The 18,404-nt window shown below is 47.0% G+C and overlaps 2 protein-coding genes across 2 annotated transcripts in view; one reads left to right on the plus strand and one right to left on the minus strand.

Moving 5' to 3' along the window:
• Trs31 (trafficking protein particle complex subunit 31) overlaps window positions 1-18,404 on the minus strand; it is a 587,499-nt gene that overhangs the window by 199,332 nt on the left and 369,763 nt on the right. The gene's annotated exons all lie outside the window — the stretch shown is intronic.
• Window positions 6,902-18,404, plus strand: part of LOC119181246 (tyrosine-protein kinase transmembrane receptor Ror-like) — a 349,304-nt gene continuing 337,801 nt past the window's right edge. The window contains exon 1 of the mRNA XM_075875786.1: window positions 6,902-7,404. Within this exon, the coding sequence (XP_075731901.1) occupies window positions 7,260-7,404 (145 nt within the window). The 5' untranslated portion in view covers window positions 6,902-7,259. The remainder of the gene's footprint in view (window positions 7,405-18,404) is intronic.

The raw sequence follows: 18,404 nt of genomic DNA on the forward strand, positions 1-18,404 counted from the left end.
CATCTTGCACTGCACATTTCATCGAAAGATGATAGCCTTGCGTCTGGAGAGAGTGGACAAAACGTTTATTTGATGTTCTGCGCAAGAAATTTGGTGGCTGGTATTCTAGAGGCGTTCCGTTAGAGTGCCTCGAGTGTGTAGCGGAGGCAAACGAGCGCATCGAGGCTCGTTAAACACGAGCGCCATCTGGCAGTTATCTTTGAAAACGAAGGCATGCGTGCCCGCGGAGAACGATGCGCGCCTGTCTCGGAGGTGATAAGATGTAGATCGCAAAGCGACGGGCAGGTGCCACCACCGTGTCGTCGTAGAAAAGCATTAGAAACACCTTTTTGAACATTGCGTTGCACTGTCAGCGCAACCCTATTAACGCTACAGTTTTTAGAGTTACTTGTGTGTGCCTCTTCTAGTATAAAGGCAGACATACAAAACATCGACGTGTTGTTATGGCGCCTCAGATATGAGCAATAATTGCTTTTTATTTACAATCGCACAACTATAAACAGTAAACTTTGAGCATAATTGGTGGGCGCTGCGGATGGCGTCGGCGATTTGGTGCCGTTTGAGGTATTGTTAACGGAGGACAAACAGACAGACAGACAGACAGACAGACAGACAGACAGACAGACAGACAGACAGACAGACAGACAGACAGACCAAAATTTTTCCGTCGAAGGTCCCCAAGAAAGGCTATCGTCTTTAAAAATCTTCATTATACAACGGCGGGTAGCTCTTCGGTCATCAGCCGTTTCTGAATTGAGGGTCGATCTTTTGTCGAGGTCTGCAAACGCTTCACGTTGCCACATGTCGTCAGTACCTTCCATTGTTCCACGCATGGCCACCGTTGTTGCCCGGATCAACATAATCGTAGCGCGAAGGTAAAGATTTACGCAAGGGGGAGGGAAAGAGTTAGGACGAGTGTTGCGCAGTGAAATAGATAGATAGATAGATAGATATTTATTTATTTATTTATTTATTTATTTATTTATTTATTTATTTATTGAGTGAGTGAGTGAGTGTCAGGAAGTGTCTTTCTCCTATCGGGTAAATGAATGCAAGCGAAGCTTGGTGGCCATCAAGCTTCGCTGGCATTCATTTACCCGAATGGAGAAAGACACTTAATCTCTTTAGAATGCGTGTAAATTCTTTAAAATGCAATTTCTTCAGAACCCATTTTCTTTAGCGCGCACACATCGGCGTTCTATAAAAGGATAACAGGGCTGGGCGAACTTACAGCGGTAGTTCTTCACTTTTTTTTTTTTTTCAGTGAAGGCGTTCTTGTAGGGATCCTCCTGGGCATGGTGCAAAGGGATGTGTTTGAAAAGGGGGGGGGGGGGGCGTGTATGATGGTTGGTTTTCTAAGCGGCGACTGCACTTCAAGTATGGCGCCATAGGTAGCTTCGTTCTGACTTCGTATACATTTGACTACCGTAGTGTGTGGGATTCGCCGGATTTTACTTTTGTAACAGCAGTATTGAAAAATGATCTTTATGGCTGAGTCTGGAAGCTGCTTCTGGAACCGCGTATACTTATCGCGTTGAAGAATTCAGAAACAAGAACTGACAGCTCCTATTACGCATTCTTCCATTAAATATTGTTGTTCGCTTGTTGGTATAATTCCTCATACTATATGTGTAAATTCGGCTCAACTTAAAAATATCTTGATGCGCTCACACATTCACATACTCTTTCACTAATGTGTGTGCCATGTGTTTTTTTAGTGGAATGGTGTGTGAATGTGCGAGTGCTTCAAGGCATTTCTAATCTGAGCTAAATTTAGTTACAGTATGATGCATTCTCGTAAGACGACAGGATGGCGAAGGCATCTTCCTCTTTTAGGGGCGAAGCTCCTTAGGGCGTGGGCTGTGCGTCCCCTGTAGCCTGTATGTAGCCACCTCTAGTTTAGTTCTTGCAGTGTTCACTAGATGGCGGTACCGTCCCCTGTATGTTGCGACCTCTAGTTTAGTTCTAGCAGTGTTCACTAGATGGCGGTACCGTCTCCTGTATGTAGCCACCTCTCGTTTAGTTCTTGTAGTGTTTACTAGATGGTGGTACTTGTAGCTGATGATGAATTTCTTAGCAGTACACGCATTGACCCTACCACATCCCCTTCTGAAAGCTTTCTGTATGTCATTAAATTGCATTGCCTCCGCGACCAGAACACCTATCGCCGAACGACGATGTCATCTAATCCGACATCGATGACTTCGTGACTCTTGGCAATGCGTCAAGTCGTGTTGACGCCATGGTGCAATGACGGCTTTTTGCATCACTCGTGTTCACCCAGAGCGTCATTCGACTGTCTCTGCGATCGACCCATGATGTCGTGTGATGACCCTGTCGTGTGACGTTATAGTGACGTCACAGCATAGTGTCTGCACACTACATCAAGGGGATTGACGTCATAGCGACATAGCACCTCTTGGAAATGCGTGGATTCATAATGACGTCACAGTGTGATTATGGCTTTTTCGCATCTCTCGTGTGGACGCCGGTGGTATATTTCCGTGTTTGATGAGGCATTTAAGGCCGCATAATGCAGGAGCTACGTTCACTCTCCCTCCATGAGAACCAGACTACCCCGGTACTACAGACGAGGTCTGGCGCCCTGTCTCGGCGTATAGTGCTAGGAATTGCACGTGCGTGTGGGTGGGTTGCAACCGCGGGACCGTCCGTGGCCTGATGGGTTTGTCGATGGGCGAGGATACAGAGGGCGCGAGTGTGGCATTTCCTGTGGCGACGGTCCGGGAGATGCTATCGCACACAGTCGCGCGGCTTTGACATGCGTCGGTATCCCCGCTGCGCCTGCGCCGTCCTTCTCTCTAATTAGTTTTCGTCATTTGGCCTTTTTCTTAATATATTGCCGCTGGTCCCGTGGGCTTGACCTGTAAGGATGCAAACGGAAACGCAAAGTATGAAATTGCGGTGCACATTTCTTTAAAAAAAAATCTTACTGAAAGGGACAGACAACATATTACAACATTCTATTCGCATAACCGAGCTAAGGGAAAGACTGCACTTCGTAAACGAGCCGCTTTTTTCACTAAACAGAAATCTATATTTTTATTTCTGTACTGGTGACACTTTTGCCGCTTTACGAGGCAAAATTGCGAAAATGCATACAGTGGCGATCACGTGAGCTCAACGAAAATCACGAGATTTGTGTCACGTAAAGCATGATTTGCATATCACAATCATGGCATGCTCGCGACCGTTTGTGTAGCTGACCGTTTGTGTGCATAAAAACTGGTATTACGTGACGTGACTGTATGAGCAAGTTAAATTTCAAGTAGTAATATCTTGTCATGTCATGTAAATGACAAGTAGTAGTATCTTGTCTTTCTGTTTCTACATTACATTTACATGAATCGCATTTGTTTTCGCATGTTTAAAATGTATGTTTTACGTTTTCCAGTACTTCTGTGCCTTTAATTTGTTCATTATGTGGACGAATATGTCAACACTGCCCTCTGTACGGGCCACCATGCCCTTTCGAGCGGCATTTTTCACCGCTTTTCGCCTGGGGTGGCCCCCAACAACTGTTGGAAATTAATTTTATCGATTCTTGATGTACAGCATGACTTGCTTGACCCGCCCATGGTGCACTCGTCTCCTTGTCCTATTTCACAAAGCATACCGCAACTTCCCCCACTTACACGAAACACTGTTACTTACGACCGCTCGAACTTCTCGCTGCCTGTTCAACTCCAACATTGTTCAACGCCTTCACAGTTCGACCGTTTCATTCAATAAATCATTTCTGCCGGCAGCCATCGAAGACTGGAATCGCCCTTGAGATGAACTCAGAAAAAATTTAAGCAATCTGTAGGTACGCTTTTTTTCTTAGATAACTTCAAATACTCACTTTTATAGTTGCATGCATTTTTATGTATTTTATAACTGCTACAATTATTTATTATCACCTGTTTCAAGTGTTTGTAATTGCTCTATGTAATTGCCCTATGCTTTAAATTTTCGCTCACTCGCAATCTTGTGCCAACACTTTTTGTTTCAGCGATCATTAGTACTGATGTGCTAAGTATCTTCTGCATTTCTGAAGGGTGTTGTATGTAGTTGTATGTAGTGTTGTATGTATGAGTTAGTCTTATCATACGTCTCACAAACTCTGCGCCGCCCCTCCTCCTTATGTAATGCCTTGTTCAGGGCCCTTAAAGGTTAATACATGATGATAAGATCACTAGCTTGATAAACACCAAATTTGGTATTTCATGACATGACTGTATTATGAACATAATGGTAGATTCAATATAAATATCATGAGGATTATGCTATGTACAACATTGCGTACGTGCTAAAGTCATGATGCAGCCGTTTCGCTAGCTTGATGTACGCCGAAATTCGGTTTGCGTGACGTCAGTGTAAGATGACCGTAAATGACAAGTGGTGATATGAAAACTACGGCATTCATGTAATGTACATGTTGACTTACATGCCATGATCACGGTGAACTCGCCGCCAGATAACTAGTTTGATATGTAACAAATTTGATACTCCGTTTTATTATTTCATGGAGAACATGAATGGCGGATGGTAATACGACAATGTCATCTACAACATGGCTTGCATGCCACGCTCATGGTGCGTTTGCGTCGGTTTCGCTATCTTGATACATATCGCAATAGCTTTTGCGTCACGTGACTGTAGTAAGAGCATAAATGACAAGTGGTGACATGGAAATCATCACATTCATATGTCATGTACATCCTGAGTTGCATGCCATGAGTATGGCGCACTGGCGGCCAGCTTGATGGCTTGATATACGCCGAAATTGACATTGCGCAACTTAATTGTATGACGAACATAAATGACAGGTCCTGACGTGTAAATCGTAACATGTATTTTATGAATAGCTAGGTTTTCCCTTTGCTGGCTGCTTCACATTGCATGAATTCCCACAATGCATTGGGTCTGCTATGTTTTGTGTAATGTTCACTTTCATTGCACCTCAAGCTGGTGCGGGCTATGTTCCCTACCCCTGTTTTATTATTTCATTTGCTTTTCGCTTCAAATAAACACCCTCCCTCCCAACCGTTTGTGTTGTGCTTTACAATTGACATAGCTGTGATAACGGGCTCACCGCTACTTTATTTTCCGCGCCCGTCTTACCCAGCCAGCAACGACAAATTGCAAACTAAATAACCAGGCAGCAGTTTTCACAGCCCATCCCCCAACCCTGCCTACGCGATCGCATGCTCACCTGAGCACAGGTGCTGCCGACCTCACCTAGGCGGCGCGCAATCGACTCGTCCCCGCCGCTCGCCCCCTCCCCTAGAGGGCGACACCGCACACAAGTCTCGAATGCAAACGTGAGGAGAGAGTGTTTCACGTCCTGGGCGAGAGTGTTGGGTGAGAGATGGCAGTTTTTTGCTCCGAGCCAACAGGGGCGCAGAGCGCCTCCTGAAGTTGTCGGTGCCGATGTCGGAAGGGGCGAGCGCTTCGGCTGGTCGTCCCGAGTCGAAAGGCGCACGCGTGGCGTGCAGCAGCTAGCCTTCAACGGGCGGCGGCGTCCTTTTGGCAATCAAGTTTCGCGCGCTCCGTCGGAACATTCCCGTTGTCTCGCTGACGCCCTGTTTGCGGAGCTACTTATCGCTTCTCCGCATCTCGTCGATGCTTCTTGGACGTGATGTTTCCGCTTGCTTGGATGCTCGTGTGTGCAAGTTTCGTGCGTGAGTTGTGGCGACCCGTTGTGTGTGCTTACGAACCATCCGATACCGTCTGCAATGCAATCGTCTGCTCGAAGCGGTCTGGTGGGTGAACGTTCTGTGTTCCTGTTCTTGTCAACACTTCGTTGTGTGAGGTCGCCTGCTGCGTTTTGCGTGACCAGCGGTGTTTAGGATCGAGTCCTGGACGGCAGCTGGTTTCTTCTACCCTGGTGTACACCCGTTTTTGAATGACGTGATAGCATTGCGAGTTCAAGCAGTTTGCGTGCGTGTTTGTGCGCGTCATCCCAAACAAGGGGAAGAGTGTTGCGTCGTCTGTTACAACCGTGCCAGTTGCTTTTCACTTGGGTTAGCTGCGGTGCGTTATTTCGCCAACGTGTACTGGTTTCAAACACCTAACGTATACGTGAAAGCGCAGCTTCTACGAGATCGCTGCGGCTAACTTTTGAATATCGGTCAATCATAATATCGAAGGCTCTAGCAACTTTTTTACTGCGTTCTCAAACGTGTGGCCTTTAACGCACTGATAACTGCAATAACTTCTGCTTGCACACAGTCAGCGGTTTCCACCATACGAGCAAACAAGACAAGACAGGCTAGTCAAGTGACAGTTCACGCTCGTAGGAACGTCAAGTCAACCGAGCATATCGACTGGGGACAGGACAGGGACTCCGCTCGCTGTCTTTGGGACACGACGCCTAGATATAAAAAAAGAAAGAAGTGTTCGGGACATCGCGCGGTCTCATCTGAAGGACCTCGTAGTGATTGATGACTGCTGTCCCTCTACACTGCTGCAGGCTTGGACGACTTCCGTCTCGAGTGACGGCAACTCCGCTTTCGGGACCAGTAAGCGTGACGTTGGCAAACGAGACGCCGGCCTCGCACCAACCCCGAATTGCCTGTCATTAGAAGACTGCTTTTGCTTTTTTTGTCGCGTAGTGACGTCTCCCACAGACAACGCGCCGGAAATGCCATCTGCTTGGACAGTCGTCTGCTGTTCAAAGCGACATTTCGTCAAATGTTCAGGAATAGGCGCTTGAAGTGGAACAGCGCACTGAGGCTGCTCGAATTAATTATACCGTCCCTTTGATAGAAAGCCCGAAGTGTTGATAGCCGCGCAGAAGGGGCCTGCAGACGACGAGTAGCAGACGCTTTCGCGTCTGTTCTACCGGGTGTGGTATTGTTGAATGCTATGCTCCGAAAGAAACGCGCGCCTTGTGATGTGCATTTCGCCACCAGACTTTTGTTAATGAATCCTTACTAAACCACTAGTCCAATTGCACTCAATTGCCATATTTGAAGACACAAGCGACGAAATCGTCATTTTTTGAGCCACTGACGACAGCAACACCTGCCCAAGCCGGCTGTCGGAATCAGTATCGTCTGCTCGTACCTACGCAAAAGACGGATACGTCGTCTGTCGAAACGTAAGCTACGTTACCACTGACACGTAAGCTACGTTACCACTGACTGCTCCGGAAAGAGCGCGTGCCAGGTGTGTTTGGATTGCGTCCAGTGTTGCAGCCAACAAGTATTGTCCGACACGCATCGAGGAACCGCCGGCCACGTGCATTCGCGACCATGTTGTGCGGCCAGAGACGGCGTAGTTCCGTGCACTACCTTTGGATACTACTACTGCTTCATCTAGCGGTGCACGGCGTCGAATCGGGTCGTCTGCACCGGTTGCGTCGAGTCCAGCAGACGACGTCGGCCGAGCAACAAAAAGGTAAGCGGGTCAAGATGGCCTCTACGTGAAAGACGGAACAACAAAACCGTTTCGAGATGCATAACACAGTAAATAGCGCCTTGACCGCTAGTTGCGCGTGGAAAGAAGGAACGCGGGGGTATACGGAAGGGGGTTACGTACCACACTTGATCCCAAACCGGCTCTTCTGCATCTCTGTATTTATAGTTTTGTTCTTATGGATAGCGCCCGAATGAAGGCAGCTCTCTCTGCCGATTGGAATTCCGGACGTGTACTAAAGAAGCGGCTCTGCTTTGATGTCGACAGCTCTTACGCAGACGGCTAGAACGTGGCCTGGCGTACCGAAGAAACGGCTTAAATCAAACTCGCCAACAAGCCTCGATAAAGATCGAAGGTAGTTTTCTCGCCGAAGCGGCGGCCTCGTCGCCGTTCTCTATGAGGACGATGCCCGTTGGCGTGCAGCGCCGTGTTTTAGTATATCGTAGTCTCGGGTATCGAGTTAATAGGGCACGTAGCCTCGCGTAATAGTACGCACCACAAGGCGTCTCGATTGCTATTGGCACGGCCGAACGTGCAAAAGGAAGGCGCCGTAGGCGGCGTTTCGATTTACGAAAGGAGCTTCGCAGCACGCGCCGTGTCGATTACGGCGTGCGGGAGAATTGAGGAAGTGCAAACAAAACCTGCGCTCTGGAGGAAGGCTGGCCTCCGTACGAAGCGAGATTCGACGCGCGTTGTTTGACCGATGCCGTGGCGAGCTCGTGCATGACATAACGGCCGAGTCGTGTGTGGAGAGAGAACACCACGGCGTGGGATTGCGTCGACGTGTTCTGAATTAGCAATAACGCCACGACCTACGCGGTGTACACATACGGGGGCGAAATTCGGTGACCGTTCGCGATGTGCGACAGCGAGGAATTAAATACGTGCATGCGGCCCCGTATCGCAGTGCCGAGTAAACGAACAAGAAATGGAAGTATACAGGCCCCTTTTATCGCTTTTGAGTGATCGGTGGTGATTTGCTCCATTCGGCGTCTCTTATGAGATAAAATAAGTTCCCGCTATTGCGTGTCGGTTCAAAGCGAGCTTTTTGTTGGGCTTCTGAAAACGACGTTGGCTTACGTGGGTTTCGTATATAGCGGCGCGTGGTGGCCGGCGTACTGACACAGCTATCCATGGCTTGCGCTGTGTTATCTGCGTGTTATCTTTCTCGCAGCAGAGGCGTGCGTCTTGTCATGGTGTAGCTGTCAGCACGAGATGACGACATAAAAGGAAAAAAATAGGCAGTTTGTTATGGAGAAAGCGGGGAGGGGGGGGGGGGGGTTCTGCGGCTGTCGAGTCGACAGTATTTGGTGTCTATATTTAGCAAAGTTGGTCGCCGCGATGTTGACGGGGTGCGGCAGCATCCCGCTGCGCTGGCGATCTACTCGAATTTTTTTTTTTTCAAAGTATTTCACGAAGGCGCTTAAAAAGCCGCTGTCTTGTGCCGTTGACACTGGTGCTTTTTTTGTATGCCCGTAGTCTGTAGAAAACACACACACACAACAAAACCATGCATAGCCCCTTATGTTTTTCGCTTATAAGAAGACTAAATGACGAAAACCATCTTCTTTTTGTTCCCGGTCAATATAATGAAGGCTTCCCAGTCCACCTCCGAAGTATTTCTGCATCTGATCATGATGATGATGAGGTGCACATGCAATGACGACCTGCCTCATTGCAACGGGGAACTCCTGGCCTCGAAAGAGAGAGAGAAAAAAAGGAGGAAAACTTACGCCATCTGCACTGCCTCCGACATCGAAGGCATTGCCAGCCGTCTGCATCTCACCTGGTTTTGTTCGGCCTTCGTGGTATAGCGGGCCGCCTTTGACCAAGCGACGACGTTATCAGAAGACTTCATAGTAGGACGTCACAAGTATGGCGATCTGTTGACGTCATATGGTCATTCCATCACGTGATTACGCTTTTTAACATCGCTCGTGTTGACGCCGCCGGTCACTTTCTGTGTTTGATAAGGCATCGAAAGCTTCCGCCTTAATAAAAGGGCACTGCTGTAGTAAGCCCGTAAACGTGAAAATGGCAGTAGTGTGTGTGCACGTTAATGAACACCAGGTGATCGAAGTTTCCGGAGTCCTCCGCTACGGAGTCTCTCGTAATCATATGGTGGTTTTGGGACTTTAAACCCCACATATCAATCAATGGCGGGATTGCGAAATACGTGAAAGCTGCGATAGATTTCCTTCACGCCGCACAGACCAAATTTCGCGAAATGCATATGTTCAGTTTGTGATCGTTCTTTCCACTTGCACGGCCGCTGGATCAAATCCAGCGGCCGTGGCACTTGCTACACTGACGCGATAGCGTTAAAGAGCTTGTTTCGCACAAATTGCGGCGTCGGCGTCGTTGTTTGTGAGCGAAAAAATCATCTTATGCGTGATCAAAAAATCGAGAACGATGCAAATAAAATGCCTATGCTTTTAATAAAATGCCATGCCTCTGCTTTTTTTCTTTATTGCAGTGCTTCAACAATTTTCAACAGAACAAGTTTTCTACAATTGTTTCATGAACAATAGTGATTCCATGCGCGGTACCCAATCGGGCATATCGTTTTGCTTTTTTTTTTTCGCAGTTCCAGAAACGAAGTTAAGGACTTTCGAAAGTATTCAATGCTCGGAGCTACTACAAGTAATTGTAGTCTATCACATGTAACTTCAATGGGTCGCTGAATTCGAATTATGAAGAGCTATGAAACCATTGACCGTGCTCTGATGAAATTATTACGTTGTAATTAAATTTAACTGTTCTAAAATACACCATAAAAATTGTTCGTTTGCCTCAAATTTGGTCTGGAGTTCTTTTGCATCAAATTATGCGAATTTCGCGCATTTATAGCCAACAGATCATAATTCCCGTCGCAAAGGGAATGTCACTGCCGGGCGAAGACATTTCGCCAACGATCTGCAATTCAACTTTTGCTGGATGAGCTGTTTTGTGTTTTATGCCTGCGAACGTGTTCGTTTCATCACCCCATCTAACTGCCTGCCATACTTATCTGCAAGTCCCGTATCTTGGTATATATTCCGTTACTCTAACTAACCACCAGTTATCTGTCCTACGTACTACGCGTTTTAGTAGGCTGCATTCGCGTGCCTTCCCGCCTGTCTGCAGTTCAAACCTAACCAAACGTAGCCAAAAACAAAAAGCAACACTACTACGACCAGCGTTAAGCGTAGAGGTTCGGAGAACCTGCTCGAGTCCGTAAGGTATTCCTACTAAAGAAGGACAAAATAAGGGGGCGCGTTGCATGTTTGCTCAACAGCACGAGCCCATTACACGTCGACACTGACCGTAAGAAAAAAAAAAGGGGGGGGGGGGGGGAAGAGGGATAAGCATTCCACTAATGGTCTTTTTACTGCCGCACACGAATGTTGCCGCGCATCTCCGCGCGCATGCGCTGTGTAGCTTCTCCATTGCGGTGCAATTGGTCCTTCAAAGACGGAAAGAAACTGCCGGTCAGGAAAGCCTGGCGCGTGTGTTGGAGGGCAATTAAAGGGGTGAGATCGCGATCGTTTTGGCGTGTGCAAGCATGGATTACTGGGATGCTTCAGGGCGCCCACACAGGGAATATGCATGCGCCGTGCCGTGTGGCGGAGGTATGGTGGGAGATTGTGAGTGTAAAAAACACGTGGGTACAGGCCCTAAGCAGCGTGATACATGCCGACCCTGTTCCCCACCCCTGTACAGGGTAGCAAACCAGTCCTTCTAGGTTAACCTCCCTGTCTCCTCCTTTTATTTATTTCCATCTTTCTTTCTCGCCACCGCTGCATACGCTCCAGCCGATTGACTGACAATCCTCCTTTTTTTTCTCTCTCTCTTTCTCTTCTCTTTCCTCTCTCTCTCTCATCTTTATGCCCACTTTCTATTCCCCCAGCGTAGGGTAGCAAACCGGGCATGTGCCTGGTTAACCTCCCTGCCTTACCTCTTGTTGTTTATCCCCCCCTATTTCTTTCTCGCTTTGTTGTTGGCTTTAAAGCACGCCGAGAGCTAAGCAGTTGCATTGGTGTCTATACGATGCCTCGCTACCTTGTGTATTCTATCTGCTAGAGAGCGTATCTTATTGGTCACAGCAGTAGCGTAGGCTGGGGGTGGTACACTGCCCCCCTCCCCATCCCCTCGCTAAAGATTTTTCTTTTTTTTTTTTGCCATGGCATACAGAGCACGAAACGACACTCGAACACGACTGCCTTCCCGGATGCCACTTCGGGTCAGGGTAGTAACCCCCCCCCCCCCCCCCCCCCCCCCAAAATATTTCTGTCTACGCCCCTTGGTTACAGGTGTAGTGTGTCAGAACGAAACAGAAAACGCAAAAGAAGCCGTATTTTTGACCCAAACAAGAACGTAACCAAAACGTTATCCATTCGTTCGGAAGTGACACCAAATTTATTTTGTTGATTGTAGTTTTCGAGGGAAAAGTTGGCACTCTGGAACAACTGAGGCCACGCTACGTGAACGCTGTAGCGTGTCTTAGGGGGAGATCCCAAATAAAAAAAATTGTTTAATTGTTGCAGTAAATGAAAAAAAAAAGTGCCAACCGGAGCTCTTCATATTAATGGAAGTGCGCCTTTTTGTGCCAGCCACACAGACCAGCGTGCAACGCGTGCCATTGGCGCTGAATTTTTTTTTTTTTTTTTTACTGGAATATCGCTCTCGCATATCTGAGACTCGATGACGTGCTCCTTCTGAGGTCATACTCACTTGTTTGACGCAAAGCATTGAGTCTGCTCAGAGGATTAGAAATTCGCGCATAAGAAGATTGATACTACGTATTTATCGTTAATTGAGTTTGAAATTTTAGCGCATAAATAAAACCGTTACGGACTGCTACGAAACCTTTTTTTTTTTTGACCCAGGACAGATATGGCACCGAAATTTCTTCGGTGGAAAATAAACATTGTCAATTAGATGCTGTGTCTTTCAGGTTGGGTTTATGTCAGGCTGTCGAGGAGCTTTTAGAATCGGGCTGACCGTGAAGACGATAATAAAGGGTGATTGGGCTGAATAACACTACTACTACTACTACTACTACTACTACTACTACTACTACTACTACTACTACTAGTACTACTACTACTACTACTACTACTAATTTGATGCTACCAATCAGTAAGTAGCGGAAAGTATGACATTGTATCTGTGTACATTTATGTCGTTTTTTCTTCATGTGGCCAGACTTCCAATCGTCCACATAATTCGCAACCGCAGACAGGCAATTAATTTTTTTTTCACATAGATACCTGTTTCACCGGCTCTTCTAGAATTCCGTCGACGCTCTATCTTTGCACGTCCTCAAAGTAGCGAGCCACATTAAATTGACGATTGAAAATTGGACCAAATGTGTGCCAGGCGGTAGCAGATGGCGCCTTATCCACCCGAAAAATTTTTTATTCGAGATGTATGTACGTAACGTACACGCGCAAGGCAATCCGGGGAAGAAAAACCGCAAGAGATTGGATCTGCGCGAAATTGGGGCTCTTCGTTGATGCAGTATAGGTAGGTTTTATCGTGCCAGTGTTCTTTCCTGTTGGGTGGACTCCCGCTTTTGTGGGAACGTTAACGTATAGAGATTGCGGGCACGTCCCGTTCCCATCGATTACGGGCCGCTTAAACGCGCGCAACACACCACCGCGGCGTGTATACTTCTCCCGTCATCACCGTACTTGGACTCTCATGCGGTCCTGTCCGCGAGATGGTAATTGTGCTATTACGGCCCGCTGTGGCCTCGCCGTTTGGTAGAGCGTGTATATGTAGAGCACATCTGTGTGTGGGCGCGCAGGTGGAGGGTAATTACACCGCCTCTCTTTCTCTCTCTATCCAACTCGCTCCCTCTCTTAACGCTCTCTTTATCGATATCTCTCCCCCTCTCGCCTCCTCTCACCCACTACAACGCACCGCGCACGCGTTTGTGCGAAGCTATAGCGTCGGAGAAACGCCATTAATTGGCGCGCCGCGGATGCATACGGCTTCTTTCTCTTGTTTCGCGTGATTCACGGCGTTTGAAGCTGCTCGGTGGTCAGTTTTTGCCCGGGAGGCATTCGCGTTATATACCACGGCCGGGCCAGAGGAGCGGCACGCCCGGACTCTGTGCGCGAGCCGCTCCTCTAGTTCGGCCGTATAGTTATACGTAACGTGGTGTGTTTTGCTCTAACTAGTACGCTTACGAGCGTGCTCCGATAAGCCGCTCCTTTTAAACATGTCCCGAGAGATCTGCTGGAAGGTTTTGGCTTTTTCTTGTTGTGATGCGGCCTAATGCATGGCTGTGTTATCAAAGTGTGGAGTTAAATTGACTCCGGCTAGAGGGTTTTCTTTTTTTTTTTTTCTGTTTTCATCGTGGCCTAACAAAAGAGCACAAAGCAAACGCGTGGGAGATGAAAAGAAACTAAAAAAAAACTTTTTTTCTAAAAACATACTTTTCGTTTTCTACCGCGCGATCGTTATGTGCGGTTTAACGTCCAGAAACCACCATATGATTGTTAGAAACGCCGTAGCGGAGGGTCAGAAAATTTCGACTACATGGGGTTCTTTAACGTGGACCCGGGCTAAGTGATTGCTTGAATTTTCCGAAGCAGAGCAGTGGGCGCGATGGATGCCGTTATAGTACAGGCATACGTAGAAATATGCAGCTCCCGATGAATATAAAATAGCTATTTAATAATTAAACACTCAGTACTGCAACGAGGACGTTTCTGATTTCAAGACGCCATCATAACGTTGTACTCCGCGACCAGGAGTTGAGCTCGATCGAGTCCTAACGCTGCAACGGTTGCATGTTCTATGAACGCACGGAAGGGGGGGGGGGGGGGGGCAGTGTCTCTTTCAAATCGGTCATTTTTTTTTTTAACATGACGTACGAATCAACGGAATTCGAATATGGCGTGCCAGTGCGCGAAACCTGGAAGTGAAAAACCGTGCCGCAGAGGAAAAACGGAAAGCTTCGCCTGCAAACAAAGTTCTGAAGAAAAGAAAGCTGAGGTGCAGCAGACGAATAAAGGGGAGTGACGAGGAAGCGGTGGAAGGTTGTGCACATCTCCGTTGAGAACGACTTCGTGCGTCCTCGCTTCTTTGCAGCGAGTCCACAACGTACCTCCACTTAAAAAGAAAGAAAGAAAGAAAGAAAGAAAGAAAGAAAGAAAGAAAGAAAGAAAGAAAGAAGGAAATGAAGAGAAATGCTAGTAGCAACGGCGGATGCGGCGAAGAAGATTAAGGAAACGTGAAACCAGAGGTAACGTGTAATGACCGAATGACATGTGAATAACTGCGCCCGCGGAAAAGTAACGACCCAGCGTGGTCTCAGGCGGCGCTGCGATGTATACGCCGGTGTCTCGGCACGTTCCTTTACTGCAGAGAGAATTTGTACTTGCGTTCCTCGTGGCTTGTTCTTGCTGCTGTTGCCACACTTGTTCCGCGATCTCTAAGCGTGGCCTCATTGATCACGTCCATGGGATTGCGGATGTTCGGCGGGGCTTAGGATAGTGCGCTTCTCGCGTTATGGTGCGAGGACATTTTTTTTTCTAACCTGTGTCGCCGAGATATAGAAAACGGGTTATAACTGGGTCAGTCGAGTGAGTTGGTGAATGTTCATATTTAAAGAAAACAACGTGAGCACATTGCACTGACGGTGCAATAATTGACTAACAGCGGGGCTTCTGGCTGAGCTAGATTAATAGCAGTATCTTAATTAGCACGGTAGTTACTAACACGGACCTGAATAGCATTCTCTTGATTAGCAAGGTTATTGAATTTTTGTTCCTGTGCGTTTTTTTTTCTTTTTATCTGTTTATTTCTCGCCTTTCTTTCCCATTTATTTGCACTGTGCTTCTCTTCGAATTTTTTCAGCAAGCACATGCATCCGAGAAACACCTACATTGCACATACATCGTGTAAACCTCAAAGGGTGTTCTGCCTACAAGCTTTTCTGTCCAGTGAATTACTAGATGATGCAGCAAAGTGAGCTATAATTATCTTCATTTTTGTGGTGTATGTCGCCAATCGGGCCTTGTTTAGGGTCAATCCTGAGCTGAAGTAAAGAACGAACAGAGTGTGCTGGACGAGTCGTTGCGTTGCGCAAGTGAATCGGCGTGGCCTACTTTTCTGGTCACCTGAAACGACGGAATGAAAACCTTTTAGACCCTGGTATTAAACAACCACAAAGTCCTGTCCACCATGTTTCGAACATGTTTTGAGCATCAGCTGCCCTTCGGCAGTGGTATTTATCCGCGAGGTGGAAATCCTCGATGTTACGTAACGCACGGCGTAATGTGTTTGGCCCTTTAAACATATTTGTTCTTACTAACTCGGCTCTGTGATTATTTGTTGTTCTGCCGGAGAACATTCTTACGTGAAACCAGAGGTAACGTGTAATGAACGAATGGCATGTGAATAAATGCGTCCACGGTAAAGTAACGAACGAGCGTGGTGATGTATACGGCGGCGTCTCAGCACATCCTTTTACTGCAGAGAGAGTTCGTGATTGCATTCCTTGTGGGTTGTGCTTGCTGCTGTTGCTACACTTGTTCCACCGTGTGTCTACTCTCTCCCCCCTTACCTTATTACTGTGGTGGAGGAAGTTGTGCTTAGGAGGCTTCGGGCAGGGGTGGCCCTTACACCGGCCATTATATTATCATGGACCTGGTCACATTTACGAGTTGTTGATACGTGTCCGTATTGTCCCACTCCAGCGATGCAAGCAGGTGCATACCAACTTATATGGGCATGTAAAGGGTTGCAGCCGGAACGCTCCCGTCACCTCCCTCAAGCCGGCCTTCGCTATAGCGACACAGCCAGTTACAACCGCTGGATACATGAAAACAGATTCCATGGTGCACAAGACACTCCTTCACTTCAAACACAACACCGGCCTAATGACGCACGTTTAACAAACATACTCGTAAAAAAATATTATGCCTTGAAGGAAAGTCTTGGTCGCAATTAAAACAAAAGATTATTTGTTGTTTTATTTTTTGTACTGTGTGTATAACTTCGTTTGATTTCGATTAGAACTTCGATTGCTAGTAGCTAGAAAAAGGGTCATTAGCTAGAAAAAGGTGTTTGAACACACTGTAAATCTGTTCGATTTGTAGTATTCTGGACTGTTTAACCCTGTAATGGTTATAAACACAGTTTCATGTGAAGCAAATTGATGTGTGTTTGTATTCGCGTGCTCTGGTATTCGAACTTTGTTTCCCGAAGCAAATGCTTTGCTGCATGTGCGAGCCAGACTGCTAACGCAAATATATATATATATATATATATATATATATATATATATATATATATATATATATATATATATATATATATATATATATATATATATATATACGTAGATTTAGTAAAGCAATGATCTTTTGCAAAAACAAGTGTTCCTTTTGTAACGAGAGAGATATGCACGTGGCATTCAAAAGCATGGCGCTATCGATCCTACTATCCCGGAATCCATAATGCCTATCCGAGATAATCTTTACAAATTACGGATTCAGTAATTACAGCCGGGTTATCCGTAGCTATCGCAACAAGTAGGGGAGCACTACCGCAATTAACTACATTTAGCTCGTGCATACATCGCCGCATTCTCCTCATCCCGTAAAGAATTCGCAATTCCGCGTATACAAAAAGGTGGCACGCTCTTCTGGAGGTAGTTTCGCTTGCATGACAAGTACTACCCACTGTAACGTTCTGCGGGTCGTTGGGGCGCTTTATCATAAACGCTCTCCGTCGGTAAGGCGATCGCTAAAAGATTACGCTCGTTGTGCGAAGCTTATCTCTTGGGCCTCGAGTGCGTATCCGTGGCTCCTTCTTGGCGGATTAAGGGAAGGGGGGGGAGTGCACGCTGTGTAGGGATGAGACCTATGAATGGGCCCTGTCTCAAGGGTTGAAGCCAGAACAGAGACCTTTATTCACACCTTGTCAACTATGGCTTGCCGGGCGCCGATAAATCCTCTCGGGGCTTGTGTTAATACGCGAGACTCCACCTCGCCCCCCAAAATGCGCTGCAGAGGATGCGACGCCAGCTTTCGTATTCCCGTGCAGCAGCCCAGAAAGGAGCTGACCTTTCACTTCGTTCCAAAGGGTCTTTGCACTGGCGGCTTTAACAGAGATAGAGAGCTGTACTCTCCAAAAAAAAAAGTTTGTAGTACTTACCTTCTTCGGTTTAGTAACCACTTGTCACGTGCGTTACTACGCAGTCAGTAAGTGAAATTAATAACTGGTAGGTTAATTACCGTTACTATGCTCGCCGTTATAAACGCGGTAAACAGCGGTTACCTTGTAAAATGTAGGTAACTGTAAATGTAGGTAAAACTTGTAAAATGTAGGTATATCGTAAGAGTTACCAACCTCCCCCCCTCCCCAAAGAAAAAAAACTTGGTAGCCGCGATCGTTACACTTCGCTAATCACCCGTTCTTGTAAAGGTCCAACTCGGGAGCATCGTTGTTATATGTCATTTTGCTATTATGCACAGAACGTCATGAATGAGAATAGCACACATCAACGACGACTATAGCTACGCGATACCAGTACAAGGTAGCAATGTGTTTACAACAAATGTGCAACGATTTAGAATGTGACTTACTCTGCTAGAGGAGGAGGGTAAGCTTGTCCCGATACTGTGATTCACATGTGTTTCGTATTAATTGTGAGCGCTTTATCAGTGCTACAGGCACACTACCATGGGATAGCCGTGAGCTGTCCCAGTTTCATAGCTCCAGTGATCGATTGATTGATTGATTGATTGATATGTGGGGTTTGACGTCCTAAAACCACCATATGATTATAAGAGACGCGGTAGTGTAGAGCTCCGGAAATTTCGACCACCTGGGGTTCTTTAACGTGCACACTAATCTGAGCACACGGGCCTACGACATTTCCGCCTCCATCGGAAATGCAGCCGCCGCAGCCGGGATTCGATCCCGCGACCTGCGGGTCAGCAGCCGAGTACCTTAGCCACTAGACCACCGCGGTACAGCTT

This window comes from Rhipicephalus microplus, chromosome 10, assembly GCF_043290135.1.
Source record: "Rhipicephalus microplus isolate Deutch F79 chromosome 10, USDA_Rmic, whole genome shotgun sequence".
Taxonomy (NCBI): Eukaryota; Metazoa; Arthropoda; class Arachnida; order Ixodida; family Ixodidae; genus Rhipicephalus; species Rhipicephalus microplus.